The 15834-nt window shown below is 37.6% G+C and overlaps 2 protein-coding genes across 2 annotated transcripts; one reads left to right on the top strand and one right to left on the bottom strand.

The window, feature by feature from the left end:
- Positions 1-1968: 1968 nt before the first annotated feature.
- Positions 1969-3403, bottom strand: LOC133330351 (membrane-bound alkaline phosphatase-like). The gene has a single exon (XM_061538810.1). The coding sequence runs from the start codon at positions 3290-3292 to the stop codon at positions 1973-1975; it is 1320 nt and encodes a 439-aa protein (XP_061394794.1). The 5' UTR covers positions 3293-3403; the 3' UTR covers positions 1969-1972.
- Positions 3404-10575: 7172 nt separating this feature from the next.
- LOC133330353 (membrane-bound alkaline phosphatase-like) lies at positions 10576-13430 on the top strand. Its single transcript, XM_061538813.1, has 2 exons — positions 10576-11727; positions 13095-13430. Exons 1-2 carry the CDS (start codon positions 10615-10617, stop codon positions 13428-13430), a joined length of 1449 nt encoding a protein of 482 aa, XP_061394797.1. The 5' UTR covers positions 10576-10614.
- Positions 13431-15834: the final 2404 nt, after the last annotated feature.

Below are 15834 nucleotides of genomic sequence, written 5' to 3'. Positions count from 1 at the left end.
ATGGCGAGGTGAAATGGTTTTGAAATAAAGTGATACTATTTGTAATTAAGACAAAATGTAGAGTTTTTTTTATTTGTGGGCGGATACATGGCGGGACATATTTTAGACAATTTCGAGAGAAATTTTCAGAAATTTTTTTTTTTAAAAAATCCACGCCCTTCACCACACTGTGGTTTGTAACAGGTCAAAATAATCGAGATAGACCCATGGTTCATTTTGAGAATATGCATAGAATCACTTCCTGAATCGATTTATGCATGTCCGTCCGTCTGTCAATGTTAAGTTGTAAAAAAAGTACAGGTCGCATTTATAATCCGAATTGGATGAAATTTGGCACAGCTCATGTGTTTGGCCCAAGGACGAACCCTATCGAAATTGGAAAAAATCGGTTCAGATTTAGATATAGCTCCCTTATATATCTTCGTCCGATTTAAGGTAAATGGTGCACCAAAGTCCCTATATATTTTTCGATTTGCACAAAATTTGGCATAGCGCACTGAATTAAGTCTAGAATGATGTGTGTTAAGTTTCGTGAAAATCGGTTCAGATTTAGATATAGCTCCCTTATATATATTCGTCCGATTTAAGGTAAATGGTGGACCAAAGTCCCTATATATTTTTCGATTTGCACGAAAATTGGCATAGCGCACTGAATTAAGTCCAGAATGATGTGTGGAAAGTTTCGTGAAAATCGGTTCAAATTTAGACATAGCTCCCATATATATTTTCGTCCGATTTTTGGACAATAGTGCACCAAAGTTCCTATATAGCTTTCGATTTGCACGAAATTTGGCACAGCCTACTGAATTAAGCCTAGAGTGATGTGCGCTAAGTTTCGTGAAAATCGGTTCAGATTAAGATATAGCTCCAATATATCTCTTCGTCCGATTTAAGGTAAATTGTGTACCAAAGACCCTATATATTTTTCGAGTTGCACGAAATTTGGCATAGCGTATTGAATTAAGTCTAGAAGGATGTGTGCAAAGTTTCCTGAAAAGCAGTTCAGATTTAGATATAGCTCCCATATATATATTCGTCCGATTTAAGGTAAATGGTGCACCAAAGTCCCTATATATTTTTCGATTTGCACGAAATTTTGCATAGCGCACTGAATTAAGTCTAGAATGATGTGTGCAAAGTTGCGTTAAAATCGGTTCAGATTTAGATATAGCTCCCATATATATTTTCGTCCGATTTAATGTAAATGGTGCACCAAAATTCCTATATATTTTTCGATTTGCCCGAAATTTAGCATAGCGCACTGAATTAAGTCTAGAATGATGTGTGCAAAGTTTCGTGAAAATCAGTTCAGATTTAGATATAGCTCCCATATATAGTTTCGCCCGATTTTAGGTAAATAGTCCACTAAAGACTCTATATATCTTTCGATTTGCACGAAATTTTGCACAGCGTAATGAATAAGGTCTATAATGATGTGTGTTAAGTTTCGTGAAAATCGGTTCAGATTTAGATATAGCTCCCATATATATTTTCGTCCGATTTAATGTAAATGGTGCACTAAAGTCCCTATATATTTTTCGATTTGCACGAAATTTGGCATAGCGCACTGAATTAAGTCTTGAATGATGTGTGCAAAGTTTCGTAAAAATCGGTTCAGATTTAGATATAGCTCCCATATATAGTTTCGCCCGATTTTAGGTAAATAGTCCACTAAAGACTCTATATAGCTCCAAAATATAGTTTCATCCGATTTTCACCCAAATTGGTGAAGGGTATCATATAGTCGGCCCAGTCCGACTTTACTACTACTCACTGGTTAATAATTAGATTACCCCTCCACACCAACAACAACAATAAATTCCCAACATAGGTAATTCAATTTTTTAATAGAATTTTTTTCTGTTATTTTAATTCGCTCTTAATCTTATCTTTATTTGTTTACAATTATAAATCAAATTTTATTTGCCTTCCGAATTTACAATTTTTTCACCGAACCACTTCACGTCACGTTTCACGATAAGGTATCACAAGCCTTTAGACCCTCACCAATACAGGCGGCATAGGCCATCATATGTGGTATGGTATTTTGTTCATAGACACCGGTAAAGAGATGAGACCATGGTCCCGAAGCAAATACGCCAACATCTTCACCACCATGGGTCTCCGTGGACAATGGCACCGTGGCGGGGAACACATCCTTTGCGGCACCGGTCAATACCAAATTGGGGTCAATACGCTGAGTGGCCTTTTCATTGACATATTCCGAGTAGGAGGGACCATTGGCATAGCTGAGCGGTGAATAGTCCATGCCATCAACATCCGAATTGCGTAGACTGAAAATGTCCGAACCACGATTTTGATAACCAGCCACACTGAAGGTATGCGAGTGATCGGAAGTCACCACAATGAGGGTATCCTCTTCGCTGGTCATTTGCCGGGCCATGGCAATGGTTTCGGAAAATTCTTTTGTTTCATCCAAGGCCATGCGTGCCTTGTTCGAGTGATGGCCCAAATCAATTTTACCACCCTCCACAAAGAGGAAATAGCCCTGCTCATTGTCCTGCTCCAAAAATTCAATGGCCTTTTTGGTCATTTCCGCCAAAGTGGGTTGGGTGTTGGAGGGATTGGCCACCGCTTCCAGGTGGTAATCCATGTGATTGCTGCTAAAGGTACCCAACAAACGATCGATTTGCGACAGATCCACATTGGCCAATTCTTCACGGGTCTCAACATAGGCATTGCGTGGGGATTTTTCTAAATACTCTTCGATGAGATTACGGCCATCGGTACGCAAACCTTTGCTGTAGATTGTCTTGTCAAAGAAATTTCGCTTGCCACCACCCATCATGACCTTGAGGCGGGAACCCACCTCACCATGGATCAGCTGGACAGCAATATCATCGAGGCCATTGTCTGGACCACAATCGGCCTCAAGATCATCATTATTTTCCCAAACACGGTCGGCAGTGTGAGCATAGACCCCAGCTGGGGAGGCATGTGTAATACGGGTGGTGGTAACAAAGCCGGCAGATTTTCCCGCATCCATGGCCCATTTGGCAATGGAGTAAACATGATTGGAGGTATTACGCATAGCTTCACAATTATCCCGTCCGACATGGGCATTAACACCAATGGTGCCATAATTGGCCTTAACACCGCACAAATAGGCAGTGGCCGTGGTTGCCGAGTCTGGGGTAATTTTATCCACACTGTAGGTTTTGGAGAGGCCCGTATAGGGGAATTCTTCAAAGGATAACTTGGTGTGTTCACCATCAATGTAGTTGCGGGCCGCTACCAGGGTTGTCAAACCCATTCCATCACCCAAAAACATGATCACGTTCTTGGCCACCTTGGTATTTTGTTGTTGTCGCTGTTGCTGCTTGATAAACTCCTTGCCCTGATTTAACCAAAATTCTTGGGTATCTTCACCCACCCGTCTTAAAGATCTCGCATCGAAGTGATCATTACGCAAATCGGGATGCATTAATTTATCTTTCAAATCTTCTTCATCCTGTTGGGGGCTGCAGAGAACCGTTTGTATCAGGAGTATGCCCAAAATCGTAACCTTTAGGGAGAACTCCATTTCGAACCACCTCTTCGCGCAAAATTTTCCGTCCAACTAAATCGAAATTGTCCAATACATGGGCCTTAAGTAGAACTTGTTGTTGTTGTCGTCGTCGTCACTTCACGCCTCTACTTTGCACGTCTTACCACTGCTGTCACTTCACATCGATAGCTGTCAAATTAACTAACAATTGTTCTCAATGGCCGATAATTTTGTTAAACAGATTATCGCGATGTTGAATCTTTTTCGAAATAATTCGTTTTTTTTTAATTTTGGGCACTTGTGATAATGAAATCAGAGACGGTGACGTCGAATAACAAAAAAGAAGCGTGCTAATAAAGGAGGGGCGGGGGAAATTTTTTTCCTACACACGGAAAGCGTCCTACGCAAGACGTGGATTTTTTAAAACATATTTTTAGGGTCCTACACAAGGCGTGGATTTTTTAAAACATATTTTTAGGGTCCTACACAAGGCGTGGACTTTTTAAAACATAGTTTTAGGGTCCTACACAAGGCGTGGATTTTTTTAAAACATATTTTTAGGGTCCTACACAAGGCGTGGATTTTTTTAAAACATATTTTTAGGGTCCTACACAAGGCTTGAATATTTTAAAAAAGTATTTTTAGGGTCCTACACAAGGCGTGGACTTTTTAAAACATAGTTTTAGGGTCCTACACAAGGCGTGGATTTTTTAAAACATAGTTTTAGGGTCCTACACAAGGCGTGGATTTTTTTAAAACATATTTTTAGGGTCCTACACAAGGCGTGGATTTTTTAAAACATATTTTTAGGGTCCTACACAAGGCGTGGATTTTTTAAAACATATTTTTAGGGTCCTACACAAGGCGTGGATTTTTTAAAACATATTTTTAGGCTCCTACACAAGGCGTGGATTTTTTAAAACATATTTTTAGAGTCCTACACAAGGCTTGGATTTTTTTAAAACATATTTTTAGGGTCCTACACAAGGCTTGGATTTTTTTAAAACCTATTTTTAGGGTCCTACACAAGGCGTGGATTTTTTTAAAACATATTTTTAGGGTCCTACACAAGGCGTGGATTTTTTTAAAACATATTTTTAGGGTCCTACACAAGGCGTGGATTTTTTTAAAACATATTTTTAGGGTCCTACACAAGGCGTGGATTTTTTAAAACATATTTTTAGGGTCCTACACAAGGCGTGGATTTTTTTAAAACATATTTTTAGGGTCCTACACAAGGCGTGGATTTTTTTAAAACATATTTTTAGGGTCCTACACAAGGCGTGGATTTTTTTAAAACATATTTTTAGGGTCCTACACAAGGCGTGGATTTTTTTAAAACATATTTTTAGGGTCCTACACAAGGCGTGGATTTTTTTAAAACATATTTTTAGGGTCCTACACAAGGCGTGGATTTTTTTAAAACATATTTTTAGGGTCCTACACAAGGCGTGGATTTTTTTAAAACATATTTTTAGGGTCCTACACAAGGCGTGGATTTTTTTAAAACATATTTTTAGGGTCCTACACAAGGCGTGGATTTTTTTAAAACATATTTTTAGGGTCCTACACAAGGCGTGGATTTTTTAAAACATATTTTTAGGGTCCTACACAAGGCGTGGATTTTTTTAAAACATATTTTTAGGGTCCTACACAAGGCGTGGATTTTTTTAAAACATATTTTTAGGGTCCTACACAAGGCGTGGATTTTTTTAAAACATATTTTTAGGGTCCTACACAAGGCGTGGATTTTTTTAAAACATATTTTTAGGGTCCTACACAAGGCGTGGATTTTTTTAAAACATATTTTTAGGGTCCTACACAAGGCGTGGATTTTTTTAAAACATATTTTTAGGGTCCTACACAAGGCGTGGATTTTTTAAAACATATTTTTAGGGTCCTACACAAGGCGTGGATTTTTTTAAAACATATTTTTAGGGTCCTACACAAGGCGTGGATTTTTTAAAAAATATTTTTAGGGTCCTACACAAGGCGTGGATTTTTTAAAAATATTTTTAGGGTCCTACACAAGGCGTGGATTTTTTAAAACATATTTTTAGGGTCCTACACAAGGCGTGGATTTTTTAAAACATATTTTTAGGGTCCTACACAAGGCGTGGATTTTTTAAAACATATTTTTAGGGTCCTACACAAGGCGTGGATTTTTTAAAAATATTTTTTAGGGTCCTACACAAGGCGTGGATTTTTTAAAACATATTTTTAGGTCCTACACAAGGCGTGGATTTTTTTAAAAATATTTTTAGGTCCTACACAAGGCGTGGATTTTTTAAAAATATTTTTAGGGTCCAGACGTGGATTTTTTAAAAATATTTTTAGGGTCCAGACGTGGATTTTTTTAAAAATATTTTTAGGGTCCTACACAAGGCGTGGATTTTTTAAAAAAAAAAATTTTAATAGGTCTTACACAAGGCGTGGATTTTTTTAAAAATATTTTTAAGGACCCTCACAGGGCGTGAATTTCTTTAAAAATATGTTTTATGGACCCTCACAAGGTGTGGGTTTTTTAAAAATATTTTTTAAGGGTCCTACACAAGGCGTGGATTTTTTAAAAATAGTTTTTTTAAGGGTCCTACACAAGGCGTGGATTTTTTAAAAATATTTTTTAAGGGTCCTACACAAGGCGTGGATTTTTTAAAAATATTTTTTAAGGGTCCTACACAAGGCGTGGATTTTTTAAAAATATTTTTTAAGGGTCCTACACAAGGCGTGGATTTTTTAAAAATATTTTTAAGGGTCCTACACAAGGCGTGGATTTTTTTAAAATATTTTTAAGGGTCCTACACAAGGCGTGGATTTTTTAAAAATATTTTTAAGGGTCCTACACAAGGCGTGGATTTTTTAAAAATATTTTTTAAGGGTCCTACACAAGGCGTGGATTTTTTAAAAATATTTTTAGGGTCCTACACAAGGCGTAGATTTTTTAAAAATTATTTTTAAGGGTCCTACACAAGGCATGGATTTTTTAAACATTATTTTTAGGGTCCTAAACAAGGTGGGGATTTTTTTAAACATTATTTTTTAGGGTCCTACACAAGGTGGGGATTTTTTTAAAACATATTTTTAGTGTCCAAAACAATGCCTTGATTTTTTTAAAAAATATTTTTAGGGTCCTACACAAGGCGTGGATTTTTTAAAAAAAAAAATATTTTTAGGGTCCTACACAAGGCGTGGATTTTTTTAAAACATATTTTTAGGGTCCTACACAAGGCGTGGATTTTTTTAAAACATATTTTTAGGGTCCTACACAAGGCGTGGATTTTTTTAAAACATATTTTTAGGGTCCTACACAAGGCGTGGATTTTTTTAAAACATATTTTGTTGCATGTGAATATAATTGTTTGGATAAAAATAAAAATAAAATAAAAAAAACACAACCGGCAGCAATTATCCGAGATGATGTGTTTGCTGCTGCCGGCCAGAAAAAAGTGAGCCGGATACAGTAAGCTCCGTACAGCGGTTGAGAAATTCATGCGTTGCCATCTGGTCTGAAATTTAGGCCTGGCAAATACAACCCTGTCGAGTGTAGGGATCAAGAGGTAAGATAAAGGAAAAATGATAAATGTCGGAAAATGCGCGAGAATCCCAGAAAAGTGGGAAAATGGCATCTGGCTGCGGGGGTATAAAAGGCATAACGGGGGGAAAATTCGATCAAATTTATTTGGTGTTTGGTCGAGAGACTATAATTTATAACAAATTTTCAAAACAAAGAAAACAAAAATCCCCAAGATAAACAAAAAAATACCCAAAATTTGTTAAGACTTGTGTTTGTTTTTTATTGTTGAGTGCCTTATGCCTGCGAGCGAACAAAATAAAGTAAGTAGTGTAATTCGGTAATATTTTATGTGTTTGAATGTTTGTGTTTTGTATAGATCTCGCCAACATCCTCATCAACGGAAAAGGCAAACATTGGCCCCTCCAAGTCGTTGCACGGAGGAGGTCATCCGATTTTTTTTTGGGGCTTATTCGGCAAAACATTTATGTGGCATGGTTTTAGCCGTAGAATAGTTGGCTGGAAGACGGTTAATCCCAAAATGAAGACAGCACGTCAACGCAAGCTTGGACGTAGTTGGCCAATAAATTGATGTGTCTTTCCGTCCAAAAATCCTGTAAAAATAAGTATCTGGAAACCAGGTAACCATTGTTTTGTCGAAATTTAAATGCCAATAGCCTGAGAGATCTGAAAGTAAAACGAAAAAAATGAATTAGTAATCAAAGACCAAATTAAAAACAAGCAAATCACCAAATGACAAAAATTTTAAAAAACCAAACAAAAATATATTTACTAAATTTTAAGTGTTAGATTAAGTGTGTTATGTGTTAGTATTTAGTGATTAATATCTAAGATTTTAAATTGTGAGAATTTTTAACGCCTAACAAATGCGACAAGTGTAGGGTTACCCCAAATATCTTATTAGAAACTTGCATTTGCCTATTTTGGGGACCAAATGGTAATCTCCCCAATAACGACTTAAGAGAGCTCTTTTAGGTGAGGTAATAATATAATAGAGTGGCCAGAAGGAGCCGTTTCAATAGATTGCGTGGGTAGTCTGAAACAGTGACTTATCGATAGCATTAGGTGTTAGGAATTCAGAATATTGACTAAGTGTTTATGTTAGATTTAAGTAATCAAAAAATGATGAAATTAATAAATATTGTTTATGTGTAAATGTTTAGATTAATATGAATTGCTAGTTGTTTTCTGTGAGGGAGGAAGATAGGATGATGTTGCAGTAAGGTGAGTGTGTGTGGAATCAGGGGCCCTTTAAAATTAAGTGTTTATGAGGACGAGAAGGGTCAAGGTTGGGCGGGCGAAGTGCGGGAATAATTGACACCAAATTCCCTCGTTATGGTCGTATGTGTGTTGTCATTTTGTATTGTTGTTTGTTGTTCTATTTCCGTTTTCCTTCTTGATTGTTCGACCCCTAGGGCTGATGGTGGTAGGGTTGGGAATTCACCCCTAAAGCGGTGCCCCGACTGAGCTGGTTGGAACCCCACCAGGAGCCGCAGTAGGCGGTACGCAACAATTTTTAGGGTCCTACACAAGGCGTGGATTTTTTTAAAACATATTTTTAGGGTCCTACACAAGGCGTGGATTTTTTTAAAACATATTTTTAGGGTCCTACACAAGGCGTGGATTTTTTTAAAACATATTTTTAGGGTCCTACACAAGGCGTGGATTTTTTTAAAACATATTTTTAGGGTCCTACACAAGGCGTGGATTTTTTAAAACATATTTTTAGGGTCCTACACAAGGCGTGGATTTTTTAAAACATATTTTTAGGGTCCTACACAAGGCGTGGATTTTTTAAAACATATTTTTAGGCTCCTACACAAGGCGTGGATTTTTTAAAACATATTTTTAGGGTCCTACACAAGGCGTGGATTTTTTAAAACATATTTTTAGGCTCCTACACAAGGCGTGGATTTTTTAAAACATATTTTTAGGCTCCTACACAAGGCGTGGATTTTTTAAAACATATTTTTAGGGTCCTACACAAGGCGTGGATTTTTTAAAACATATTTTTAGGGTCCTACACAAGGCGTGGATTTTTTAAAACATATTTTTAGGGTCCTACACAAGGCGTGGATTTTTTAAAACATATTTTTAGGGTCCTACACAAGGCGTGGATTTTTTAAAACATATTTTTAGGGTCCTACACAAGGCGTGGATTTTTTAAAACATATTTTTAGGGTCCTACACAAGGCGTGGATTTTTTAAAACATATTTTTAGGGTCCTACACAAGGCGTGGATTTTTTTAAAACATATTTTTAGGGTCCTACACAAGGCGTGGATTTTTTTAAAACATATTTTTAGGGTCCTACACAAGGCGTGGATTTTTTTAAAACATATTTTAGGGTCCTACACAAGGCGTGGATTTTTTTAAAACATATTTTTAGGGTCCTACACAAGGCGTGGATTTTTTAAAACATATTTTTAGGGTCCTACACAAGGCGTGGATTTTTTAAAACATATTTTTAGGGTCCTACACAAGGCGTGGATTTTTTAAAACATATTTTTAGGGTCCTACACAAGGCGTGGATTTTTTTAAAACATATTTTAGGGTCCTACACAAGGCGTGGATTTTTTTAAAACATATTTTTAGGGTCCTACACAAGGCGTGGATTTTTTTAAAACATATTTTTAGGGTCCTACACAAGGCGTGGATTTTTTTAAAACATATTTTTAGGGTCCTACACAAGGCGTGGATTTTTTTAAAACATATTTTTAGGGTCCTACACAAGGCGTGGATTTTTTTAAAACATATTTTTAGGGTCCTACACAAGGCGTGGATTTTTTTAAAACATATTTTTAGGGTCCTACGCAAGGCGTGGATTTTTTTAAAACATATTTTTAGGGTCCTACGCAAGGCGTGGATTTTTTTAAAACATATTTTTAGGGTCCTACACAAGGCGTGGATTTTTTAAAACATATTTTTAGGGTCCTACACAAGGCGTGGATTTTTTAAAACATATTTTTAGGGTCCTACACAAGGCGTGGATTTTTTAAAACATATTTTTAGGGTCCTACACAAAGCGTGGATATTAAAAAAAAATATTTTTGTTGTCGAAAAAATATTTTCACTGATTACATCTTAACCTCCAGAATTTTTTTTCTCAGAATTTTTTTTTCAGATCTTTAGAAGATATTTTGTCAAACTTGATATCAAAATTCTGAAAACCCCATTCCAAGAAATTTCAACACTACGTCACTACTTGGGCAGAAAATAACCACTTCGTCTTCTTTGTCACAAAGATTGACATAATCGGCAAATGAATATGGCCTTTAAAATACCTGACCACCGATAAGAGGGCACGACAAAAAAAATAAATTTTTCAAGCATCTGCAAATTGAAGATAAGATTTCTAATTGCTAACAAAAATTACGGTATAAATTTTATAGCAATAAATAAAACCCCTTTAGTACGTTAAAAAATTTTGACCAGAACGGCGAGACAGAGACCAGGACAAAATGAGGTCTAACGTGGTGGTAGTGGTACTCGCGTTGTGCTGCCTATTGGCTTCGGTTGCCCATGCCGAGCATGATCCTGATCATCCAAATTTCCCCAGCCCAAGGGCATATACCATGGCCACTGAGGAGGCGGATACCCAATTCTGGGTAGATAAGGCCCAAAATATTTTGGCCCATAAACTACAGACCTATAATCAGCTGAACAACAAAAGGGCCAAGAATATTATTCTCTTCTTGGGTGATGGTATGTCTGTACACACTGTGACAGCTACCCGTGACTTTATGGGTGATAGCAGTATGCAGGTGTCATTTGAAAAATTCCCCTATACCGGATTATCGAAGACCTATGCTGTGGATAAACGCACGCCGGATTCAGCCTCAACGGCCACGGCATATTTGAGCGGTGTGAAGGGTAACTATGGTACGATTGGTGTGAATGCCAAGGTGCCCAAATATGATTGCTACAAGGCCAACGATACTTCGACTCACACCGAAAGTTTGGCTAAATGGGCGCAGGATGCTGGCAAGTGGGCCGGTTTGGTAACCACAGCTCGAGTGACACATGCCTCACCGGCTGGTGTCTATGCCCACACTGCCAACCGTGCCTGGGAATATGATGAGGCCATAATCGAAGATGGCTGCAGCCCTGAAATAAATGTTGACATTGCCCGCCAACTGGTGGAATGGCCGGTGGGTAAGGAGCTACGTGTGGTACTCGGTGGAGGACGCCGCAATTTCCGTGATAAGACCATGAACGATGAAGAAGGCCAACCCGGTTTGCGTAGTGATCGTCGGGATCTAATCAAAGAATGGTTGGATGGCAAACGTGCGGAAAAGAAATCCGCTGAATATGTATGGTCCAAGAAGGGTCTGGAAATGGTGGATATTAGCAAAACGGAATATCTTATGGGGTTGTTTAGTCCCTCCCACTGTCCCTATCATGGTGATTTGAAACGGAATCGCTTGGAAAATTCCGACCCCTCATTGTCGTTGATGACCCAAAAGGCCATTGAGCTGTTGAGTAAAAATGAAAAGGGATACTTCTTGTTTGTGGAGGGTGCCCGTATCGATATGGCTCATCATGATTCGAGGGCCCATAAATCTCTGGAGGATACGGAGCAGTTTGCCAAGGCTGTTGAGTTGGCAAGAAATATGACCAGTGAAGAGGATACGCTGATTGTGGTGACGTCGGATCATTCGCATACTATGTCGCTGAATGGTTATCCGGTGAGTTTTGATCTTGAAAATGTTTTTAAAAAAATCCAGGCCTTGGGTAGGAGCCTAAAATTTTTTAAAAAAATAGTTTTTAAAAAATCCACGCCTTGTGTGGGACCCTAAAAATAGTTTTTAAACAATCCACGCCTTGTGTGGGACCCTAAAAATAGTTTTTAAACAATCCACGCCTTGTGTGGGACCCTAAAAATAGTTTTTAAACAATCCACGCCTTGTGTGGGACCCTAAAAATAGTTTTTAAAAAATCCACGCCTTGTGTGGGACCCTAAAAATAGTTTTTAAAAAATCCACGCCTTGGACCCTAAAAATAGTTTTTAAAAAATCCACGTCTTGTGTGGGACCCTAAAAATAGTTTTTAAAAAATCCACGTCTTGTGTGGGACCCTAAAAATAGTTTTTAAAAAATCCACGTCTTGTGTGGGACCCTAAAAATAGTTTTTAAAAAATCCACGCCTTGTGTGGGACCCTAAAAATAGTTTTTAAAAAATCCACGCCTTGTGTGGGACCCTAAAAATAGTTTTTAAAAAATCCACATCTTGTGTGGGACCCTAAAAATAGTTTTTAAACAATCCACGCCTTGTGTGGGACCCTAAAAATAGTTTTTAAACAATCCACGCCTTGTGTGGGACCCTAAAAATAGTTTTTAAACAATCCACGCCTTGTGTGGGACCCTAAAAATAGTTTTTAAAAAATCCACGCCTTGTGTGGGACCCTAAAAATAGTTTTTAAAAAATCCACGCCTTGTGTGGGACCCTAAAAATAGTTTTTAAAAAATCCACGCCTTGTGTGGGACCCTAAAAATAGTTTTTAAAAAATCCACGCCTTGTGTGGGACCCTAAAAATAGTTTTTAAAAAATCCACGCCTTGTGTGGGACCCTAAAAATAGTTTTTAAAAAATCCACGCCTTGTGTGGGACCCTAAAAATAGTTTTTAAAAAATCCACGCCTTGTGTGGGACCCTAAAAATAGTTTTTAAAAAATCCACGCCTTGTGTGGGACCCTAAAAATAGTTTTTAAAAAATCCACGCCTTGTGTGGGACCCTAAAAATAGTTTTTAAAAAATCCACGCCTTGTGTGGGACCCTAAAAATAGTTTTTAAAAAATCCACGCCTTGTGTGGGACCCTAAAAATAGTTTTTAAAAAATCCACGCCTTGTGTGGGACCCTAAAAATAGTTTTTAAAAAATCCACGCCTTGTGTGGGACCCTAAAAATAGTTTTTAAAAAATCCACGCCTTATAAAGGACCCTAAAAATATTTTTTAAAAAATCCACGTCTCATAAAGGACCCTAAAAATATACCTTATGTAGGTCACTACAAATATTTTCTAAAATTTTTTTATTTATTTTTGTTTCTTATTTCCAGTACCGTCGTCAAAACATTTTCGAATTGGCTCCCGGTAAGGCCTCGGATGGCTTACCCTATACCATTCTCTCCTATGCCAATGGTCCTGGCTACTCCAAGACTTTCTCCTCAAAGACAGGACGTCGCGACTTGAGCAAATATGATACTCAGGATCCTTCATATCGTTTTATGGCCACTGTACCCCTGGACTCAGAAACACATGGTGCCGATGATGTTGGTGTTTTTGCTTCCGGTCCCATGGCGCACTATTTTGTTGGCAATTATGAACAGACTAATATTCCTGCAACTATGGCCCACATTGCCAATATTGGTCCATTTGCTGATGATAGACTTTGAGCAGCCCAAGATTTTAATCTCCTCCCCTTCAACCTTTAAGGTACTCCCTACAAAAAACCCTCAATCCTAAATAAATAAAAATATAGTTACAGAGAATAAGAATAGCATCGACTACTATTATTTACAAAGGACTTGATGGCGAATATTTGACAAAGGATACCCTCTTTTTTATTTATTTTCCTTACTATTGTTTTTGTTATTATTGCTGTTGTTGTTCGTGTTACAAAAGGTGTTAAAATTATATTTACCTTTTGGTTTTCTGGATACATATTCACAAGTCAAGTGTTGTATTACAAGGATAATGCCACATTTCAACTAACCGGCTGGAGGCGTTATCCCAAACATTTCAATATCAGGTTTTTGTATGCAAAAGCAAAAACTTCGAAACTTACCGTCTAAGTAAATATTGAAATTTCTGTTGTTGCTGATAAAGGTAAAAGGTTAAGTTTTCTAGTGGCTCGATACTTTGTCTAGAAATTGATTACAATGTTTGATAGACAAAGTCAAAGATAAGATGGCGTGGGGGGAAATTATTTGCCAAAAGTGCTGATAAAAGGGAAAATAAATCCAACCAAAAAACTACAACAGCAATATTTACAAAAACAAGTTTTTAATTAATTTTTTAATAATGTTTTTGTACAAATTTTGCTGAGATCTTTAGACGTGGATTTTTTAAATAATAACTGTTGTTGAGGTCTTTAAGGCTGTAATAATAATTATCCTGAAGTCCTTTAGGCGTGGATTTTTAAATAACAATTTTTCCTGAGGTCCTTTAGGCGTGGATTTTTAAGTCCTGAGGTCCTTTAGGCGTGAATTTTTTAAGTCCTGAAGTCCTTTAGGCGTGAATTTTTTAAGTCCTGAAGTCCTTTAGGCGTGGATTTTTAATTCCTGAATTCCTTTAGGCGTGGATTTTTAATTCCTGAATTCCTTTAGGCGTGGATTTTTAAGTCCTGAAGTCCTTTAGGCGTGGATTTTTAAGTCCTGAAGTCCTTTAGGCGTGGATTTGTAAGTCCTGAGGTCCTTTAGGCGTGGATTTTTAAATCCTGAGGTCCTTTAGGCGTGGATTTTTAAGTCCTGAGGTCCTTTAGGCGGGGATTTTTAAGTCCTGAGGTCTTTTAGGATGGATTTTTTTAGGTCCTTCGTTACAGATCTGCTGACATCATAGACCGACCTCTATAGACATTTCTGCCAATCTAACTGACCTATACTAGTCTCTTTGTAAATCTTTACAACCTATTCGGACCTCTTGTCACCTCTTATATGTGCCTCCATAGAGTTCCTTACAAAAAAAGGCTCTATAAAGCTCGTTAAAACCTCTATGCGGACCTCTAAAGAGTGTTCCTCGTTACGCCTGAGTAGTACCCACTATCTACAATAACCTCTATAGAACTCCTCATCAGCTAAAAGTACCTCAATAGAGGTTATGACCAGCTATACGAACCTATAGAGGGCTCCGCACCAGCTATAAGGACCTCTATTGAGTTCGGCACCAGTAATACAGGCCTCCTCACGAGCGATCTGTATATCTCGTCTAACTATATGAACCTCTAAAGAGCTTAGTACCTGCTATACAAACCTATAACGCCTGTAAGGGCCTTAAAATGCCTATTTAGACCACAGAAAATTAAAATGCCTTTATAGGCGATAGAAGCCTTCAAAGGCCTTAAAATGCCTTTTCAGACCACAGAAAATAAAAATGCATTTTTTAGGCGATAGAAGCCTTTAAAGGCCTTAAAATGTCTTTTTAGGCAATAGAAGTCTTTAAAGGCCTTAAAATGCCTTTTTTAGGCGATAGAAGCCTTTAAAGGCCTTAAAATGCCTTTTTTAGGCGATTGAAGTCTTTAAAGGCCTTTTTTAGGCGATAGAAGCCTTTAATGACCTTAAAATGCCTTTTTAGACCACAGAATATTAAAATGCCTTGTTTAGGCGATAGAATCCTTTAAATGCCTTAAGATGCCTTTTTTAGGCGATAGAAGCCTTAAAAGGCCTTAAAATTACTCTTTAGACCACAGCTATGCGGCTCTCTATAGGCCTGCGCACCATCTAAACGAACTCTACAGAGCTTCGCAACAGCTTTACGGACCTCTATAGAGCGTTGGACCAGATATACGGGCCTTTATGGAGCTCTGCACCAGTCATACGGGCCCTAATAAGGTTACTCACCTATGCGTACCTATATACAGCATTGCACCAGCAGACCCCTATACCCACCGAAACCACTAACCGAAACTTTTTTGTATTAACAAAACATTTCTCTATAGAAAACTCACTTATCGAAGCTTTTTGGTATACGAGACCCACTTAACGAAACTTTTCTGCACTGAATTTTTACTTAACGAAACTTTTTTACATAAAACCCCATTTAATTAATTGTTTTAATATAGAAAATCAGCTTAACGAAACG

This window comes from Musca vetustissima, unplaced genomic scaffold, assembly GCF_032173495.1.
Source record: "Musca vetustissima isolate MV318-11 ecotype Yass unplaced genomic scaffold, APGP_CSIRO_Mvet_v1 utg75890, whole genome shotgun sequence".
NCBI lineage: Eukaryota > Metazoa > Arthropoda > Insecta > Diptera > Muscidae > Musca > Musca vetustissima.
This window is presented reverse-complemented; position numbering and strand designations above follow the sequence as displayed.